General features: G+C 41.0%; 1 protein-coding gene across 1 annotated transcript in view; it reads right to left on the bottom strand.

The window, feature by feature from the left end:
* Positions 1 to 7,147, bottom strand: part of LAMA2 (laminin, alpha 2) — a gene marked incomplete at both ends in the record, with an annotated part of 120,064 nt that overhangs the window by 67,352 nt on the left and 45,565 nt on the right. The window contains 2 exon segments of the mRNA XM_010137681.1: positions 846 to 854; positions 2,760 to 2,938. Of these exon segments, the coding sequence (XP_010135983.1) occupies positions 846 to 854; positions 2,760 to 2,938 (188 nt within the window).

Raw genomic sequence — 7,147 nt, 5'->3', positions numbered from 1 at the left:
TGCCCTACACCAAACGATCTGAATATTCTTAGTAACATGCCTTGGAAATAGACTTCTAAATTAAACCTCAAAGTAACTTTCAAGAGAACACGTGCTTAAAAAAGTGAAACGACAGTTATTCTTAAGCTCGTTCTTAAAGAGGTTTTTAAACGCCACCAAGGTCCTATTTATGAGGTAGAAAACATTCAAATCTTCTCCACTGAAGACTGTTTGTCTTTTTTTTTTTTCCCCTAAGTTGCCATTCTTGAGATCTAACTAGTAAAGTGAGGTTTTCTGAAGCATTTCAACTTGTCAAAAAGATTTCCTTCACTCACATTAACATGACAGAAAGTGCTTTCCTACCTTGAACTGAGGGGGATATGCAGATATGCCTGATTTCAAGCTGTCTTGGAGCAGACAAACTGGTTTAGACAGTCAAAACCCACAAATCCTTTCCTGTGAAATAAACAACCTCCAGGATCCCTGGATTTATGACATTCCTGTAGCCAAAGAATTTTGCTTATCTAAAATAAATTCTGGGTTATCTGCTCTTCGGAAACACAGAAATAGAAAGTTCACAAGTGCCTGCTTTTGGCCGGGGATGGAGTATTTCCTGGTCGTCAGGGATCAAACTGCACCCAGTTTGAAAGGACTGGAGAACCGGAGTCGTTACGCCCTGTCATTTGTCTGCCTCGCGACAGCAGGCCGTGGAATCAGTTTCATATAATGCAACAAAAAGGACAAAAGAGGACCACTTCCAAAAAGACGCCTTAGAGATAAAAAAAAATCCTAAGTAAAGAAGAATCTGTAGGATAGATAATACCTACGGAAGAAATAATTTCAGCACACTAAGGCAATCAGATTACAGACTTGATCTGAAAAGTCTGAAGGAAAATAAATGAGGGAAAAAGCTGCATGTGTAAGAGAAGTTTTGCATCTATGAAAGCAAGACGACTTTATCTGTCGCCTTCATTTAACTTTTGAGAATTCAATGAAAGCATAGGAGAGCTAAGAGGAATGCACTGAATTCTTGTCATTCTCCTGGATGGAATTCTGAGAGCAGAATACAAAATCACTGCCAAAAGACACCTTGCCAAAGAAGAAACATGATTAACGGCTTCAAAGTGCTCATGAGACTTGCAGAGCTATTCAAATACACGAGCCTGTAAGAAAACACCTGAGCATAGTGATCCTCACACGTGTGTGCACACACAGGTTTAAGAATGATTGGTTTTCCTTCATCCCTTTTCCTTTCCTATCCACTATCTTACTACATTATTTAATGAGTTTTAAGACATTTTTCTTCAAGAGGCAGTACTTTTGGAGTTTCAGCAAACACTATCTAGGGACCTTTCCACCCTGCCCTGTAATCCACAGTGACTAATTTTCCTTCTGTTGAGTTCACTGTCAAAATTTCTTGGCTCTCAATGGCTGCCTGTAAAGAGGTAATCCCATTCTTAAGATAAACCATACAACTCTGATGGCAATCGGCGAGTATATTCACGTTACTTCTTAGTATAAAATGTATTCCTTTATCAGGAAACAAAAGTAGTCACTTTGCTCACTTCAGGAAGGATGATAAGAAGGAGAGGATTTATTTCCCCTCAGAAAAGCCCGGTTGCATTTCTATTCTAGCTACTGAGCTAGAGTACAAAACGATTTCACATTAGTCAGACAGTTGCACGTTGGCTGCAGCATCTGAGGACTAAGAACACCTTCTCTGAAAGGCGACCCCCTAGTCTGCCCTAAAATGGCAGGCAGCACTTTCAAAGTCTTGGCTAAATCTTTCTCTTCCCCACTTTTTCCTGGCTCGTTTCTATGTATGGGTGGAGAAGGAATAGACGGTGGAATCAGAAGTAAGAGCAACAAAATAATCCTGAGAAATATGTTTGCGATACAGTCCTTCTCCAGAGATCAGAAAGCAGAACCATTGGAACTATGGGAAGAAATACTGTACCGGTACAGTTTTCAGAAAAATCCGAGTCTGTACTGCTTGGAATTGTTAGCAAACCCTGTTAGCTACGTTGCCTCACAGTGTGCACGTGCCTGAGAACTGACATTTTCAGGCCTGAATACCTCTGTCCCAGAGCCACCACATCTTCCGTGGACCAGGCAGCTGCTCAGCGGGATGACCTGCTAGCGGTTTGTGCTAAGCAAAGCCCAGCTCTGGAAATACTCCTGGTCTGACTGACACAGCACTTTCCTGGATCAGGTGAGTGCTCAGCCTTTTGCAAAATGCTTTATGAAGAGCTGCCAAACTAATCACATATAGATATATAGTTTTTATTTTTACCGATGGCTAAACAACCAAGCCCTGGGCTTCTGAACTGCCACAGAGATGAAATATTCTGATCTACACTATTCTATATATGGCAAAATAAACCCTTTGGAATGTCCATGCTACTGGACAAGCTTTGCAGACAGACAAGATTGTTATTAGACCAATTAGTTTTCCAGAAAAAATCTCCAAGCTTCTAGAGAGGCTTTCTAGTACAAAAGCCATTCACCAGGTATAAAGCAGAAGCTAAAAAACTGAGAAGAATTGCTTAGAATTCAATTAGAAAAGTTGTTGGTACTCGCGGAGCAGAGAAGTAATTTCCCAGGGTTTGCTTTCCACATACGCAAGTGTTTTCTGAAATGCAAACGCTATATTAACAGATATGAAGTATTAGACTTTGCTTTCCTTCATATTTCTGTGAGCTCCAGCTTAAAAACTCGTTTGGAGAAAGCTGACAGTCACATTTACAAGAGACAGATATTATCACCGGGAGGTTGAAGACTGAGGTCTCTCCTCACTTTAACTCGTCTCGAGCTATTCTTTCCTGCATATTCAGCTCTCTGTTCCTCAGCTCTGCCATCATCCTCTCAGCCTCCCTCTGCAGTTCTGGAAGACTCTTCTCCAAGGTCTCGTCTCGGGTTCTGAGCGTCTCGTTCAGTTTTATAGCATCTTCCTTCGCAGCTGCAAGGAGCCAAAAAAAGAGTTACGTAGGGAGTTAGTACATGAGAACAACAGAGAGGGTTTAAGCATCTGCCCATCAACTCTATGAGCAAGTGAAATGCAACTTGCACTGGTTATTCCCACTGTGCAATATAAAGAACGGTTAATCCAGTGATCACAAACAAACGAGAAAATGTTATGAATTTCAAACCATTTATTATAGCTCACTTTTAAGCACAAGAATTGAAGAAGTCTTTACATCCAGCATTAGAAATATATTGCTCCCTTCCTCCTCCCAGAAAGTAAGAATTTGCACTGAACCTTCAGAACAGCAGAAGATAATCTGGTATATTTGTCACAGAATTAAGTAGCAGGCAGTACAAGCAATGAAAATTAGATTTAAATTACTTTGGGAGAACTTTAAAATATGCAATTGTTAGCATTCAGACTTAACAGTGCTGGGAAGAATAAACAAATGGGAAATCTGAGAAAATGAAGGAGAGAGAAGAGGCGTGAAAGACGCCCACAGATGTCTAAACCCGCTCATGAGTTTAGAAGCAGCATCATCAACACAGTATTATATTCAAGGACTGACTAAAATCTTTCTGCTACAGCACATCACAGCTTTTTGGAATATCCACTTTCAGAAGCAACTTGGTTATTCACTACACTCAATTTCATCTCCAATTTTAAAAAATCCTCTGCCCTTCCCCATGCACAGGGCTCCTACATCACTGACTTCTCCAGAACGCTGCAGTTGCTGGTCCATGGGTCCTTCTAAATACTTTAAATTAAATCTTTATTGGAAGAAACTAAACTCTGTCTTCCAAAATTCAAATAAAGGACTACATCTACACGTTGTGTAGGTTTAGAGCAAGTTGTGAAGAAATTTCTAATCCAGTGACGTCTTCAGTTTGCTGGCGAGAACTGAGATTGGGATCTTTAATCAAGAGTGATTATGTGTGGGGTAGTGAGGACTGGAAAAAGACTATGCTTTGCCTAAATGGATCACGGATCACTTCTGTTCATTATGTTGTGTTACATTACTAAGTTACCTCAGGCCAATACAAAGATACTATTTTTTCATGTCTGAAATAAATAAATAGTAATTTAACCTCCTTGAATAATTACTTTAAAAGAAAAAACGCCTATGTTATCTCAGCTTTTATTAGCTCAAGGAAAACTTACACCTAGCTTTATCCTACTCCCCCTTCCAACTCTAACTCGTTAACATAACAATTTTTGCTTTCTAGTCTTAGTATGCTGCAAACTGTCAGAGTCCAGTGGTGGTAAAAGATTTGGGTGCACTGAGATAGACGAACACAAGGAAGTGCAAAGTGGAAATTCCACAGTTAAGAGGGAAAACTAATTACAGGCACTGAGAAGTTCAGGAAGTCAGTGATGAGTTCAGCAGAAATGGATCAATGCTCAGAGTATGGTCATTACAACAAATCACTACAAACTTCTCATTTGTAACAAGGAGCTCTTATGGTTTGAAGAATTCCTCGATGCCCGTTCATTTAGGGAGACATCTGTCAGCTCTACCATCACATTCTTCTGAGCACTTTCCGTACCTTCTCGAGCCTTTCCGTCACAAACAGGTCCTTTCAGGGCATTTCATCCTGAAGTTGTGTCCTACTGGCCACAAGCACTGTGGAGCTCTGGGTCACAGATACCATTTCCAGAACTCCAAAGTACTACGACTTTCAGAAATCTGTGATCTGGAGATGGAGGACAAGGAATGGGCGTAAAGGACACCTGCCAACTGGTTGGTCATCTCAGTCAGAACATCATGAGGGGACATGAAATTTTTAAGAAACAAGCTAGCAATGTCTCACAGGCCAAAAAGAGTGGCGGCAGAGAAGGTAACGGGCCAATATGTGTTTAAAACACTGTCAGATTTTACAGCAATCTCGGAATGGCTCCAATGTAAGATGAAAGTTTATCCTCAGTTCTTGAAAGATGGTGATCTTGAACAGGAAGACAACTGAGGACGGCAATCAGAAATAAGGATATAGAAATTACCACAAGCAGAGGAAGAACATTTTGAAGACCTCAAGCTGGAATGGACAGAGACCTGCCATTCTAGAAACTTGAAAGATCGGGTGCAGGACACTAGAAATCCAGGAAAAAGACCATCTGACTGGGAACAAGCAAATGTAGTGCCTGCTCTGAAGAAATGGGAACTCCACTAAGGCCTGAGACCTTGCTTTGGCAGCAAGCGGAAAACAGGATGTGGAATAAATTTTTTTTGTCTTTTTTTTTTTCCTAAAGGCAGCACATGTCAGACAGCAAAAACAGTTGAGTATTTGCATTAGCAACTCTGGAAAAAAACAAAAGGAAGTCTACTGATAAAACATGCTCATGAGGAAAAGTAAGGCAGTCTTAGTAGAGGAGGCTTGGCATGCTGTGCAGAAACAACTGGGTGACCTTCAAAACTGAAGTAACTGGACTAGCATGGGATTCAGTAGTAGAAAATACAAGGTTATGAACGAAGTAACAGCAGAAATTTCAGCTGGAAACTGCAGGTGTGCAAGTTAGATGTTAAAAGTTAGTGAGTCTATTATGACTCTCCAATGGTACCCACCTGCGACAAAGAGGAAACGCTATCCCAGAATGTATTAGGAGAGCTGACAGAGGCGGGTTTTACTGATGCTGAAATGCAAGACACTGGAACAACCTCCTTTCAAGGTTTGTTACCTGTGCTCAGGAAAGATGAACCTCATTTCGAACAGAGCAAGGGAAATTATATCAAGGTGAGCAGGAGATTTGGGAAAATATGCTTTAAGGTGTTTTAGTCTAGAAAGAAAAAAAAGGCCAAAGGGGAATATGATTCCTCTCTACTGGAGTAGAGTAGCTGGGAGTGGGGGAAGGAGGAGAAGCACCAGAGAGAAGAAAAAAAACCTGTTTGAACTGAAGAACAAGGCTGGCAAAAGAACACACGCTGATAGAGTAAACAGGAATGTTTGTAGCGAGCTCCGAGGTCTGCCGTCACGACGAGTTCTGGAAGTGCCTCCTCAGGTTGTGCGCATTTGTGGAAAGGACTTTGAAGACAAGGGTTGGGGAGTTTGGGGTAGCAGCCCAGGAGGGGCTCATCCAGCCCAGCACTCCTACATTTCATCTATTCTCCAAATGTTAACTTGGCCACTAGGCAAACACATTGATTTTAAAGCCTTTGTCTACTTGTAAGATACTGCATCAATTTATTTCACCCTCTGTACTTCCTGTTGCTAAACCCGAGGAAACTTTTGTTTGGTTTACAAACACACGGCATATACTTTGTGGGGCAAAAAAATTGGTTTAGGCCTTGTTATCCTAAATTCATCTTCAAATATAAGCTACCTGGCCTTTAGTTTAAAAAAATCCTTGAAAACTTGCTTACTTTTTCTTGCTGCTTCTCCTGTATTTACTACATGCCAAAGATGCATGTCCTAACGATACCCTAAATTGGTGTTCAGTTCAGCTACAGGGTGTGCACAGGGATGTGTTACGTGATAAGCGATATCAAATGTATTTTATAGCACTAGGACAGAAGTGGAAGCTTTTCCTTTCAACAAAGTGGTCGTGCAGAAGCGTAACTCCTGAAATCAGTGCCACAGTGGGGGGTTTGAGGAAGAAAGATCGGTAAAATTCAAGTAAAAAAATGTGCCTCTGATTGCCAGTAATTTTCATATTTTTCAGCCATTATCTTCTTCAATAGCTTCACGCAAGACATAGGTCTTGCTTCTCAAAGCCATCTACAACGCTTTTGCTCAGTGCTGCTTCGAAAGTGCAGCGCATCAGCTTGGTGAAGAGAGAGAGCCGGCCCCACGCCCTGCGGAGGTGGGTTAGGAGTCACGCACAAAGCAGGAGCTCCTTAACAGCAAGTAGTGATGTATTTCTGAAGTCATTTGGGGGAATTCAGATGAAATGTTAATGTACCAAGCGCTAAAATTACACAAATCTTTTTTTTACCAAAACGTGTTTTGAACCGTGTTGAAAATAAACAAAAGCTGAGCCCTGTTAGTCGCTTCATCGTAATAGCTTTTCTTTAAATAACTGCAAAAATCCCGAAGGAACACACTCAATATTCTGCTACTCTTTATTCACAATTACCCATATGCTGTTTATATAAACTGCACCTGTAGATCGGAAAGCTCTGAAGATAGTTGACTGCAGTTTCTTCACTCAACGTTTAACACACTTTATTTCTCAGTGAATACACCCTTCCTCACTCTCTCTCAGACGCTC

Source organism: Buceros rhinoceros, unplaced genomic scaffold (assembly GCF_000710305.1).
Source record: "Buceros rhinoceros silvestris isolate BGI_N320 unplaced genomic scaffold, ASM71030v1 scaffold17866, whole genome shotgun sequence".
Lineage (NCBI taxonomy): Eukaryota > Metazoa > Chordata > Aves > Bucerotiformes > Bucerotidae > Buceros > Buceros rhinoceros.
Note: the sequence above shows the minus strand (reverse complement) of the source record. Positions and strands in the feature narration are given on the sequence as shown.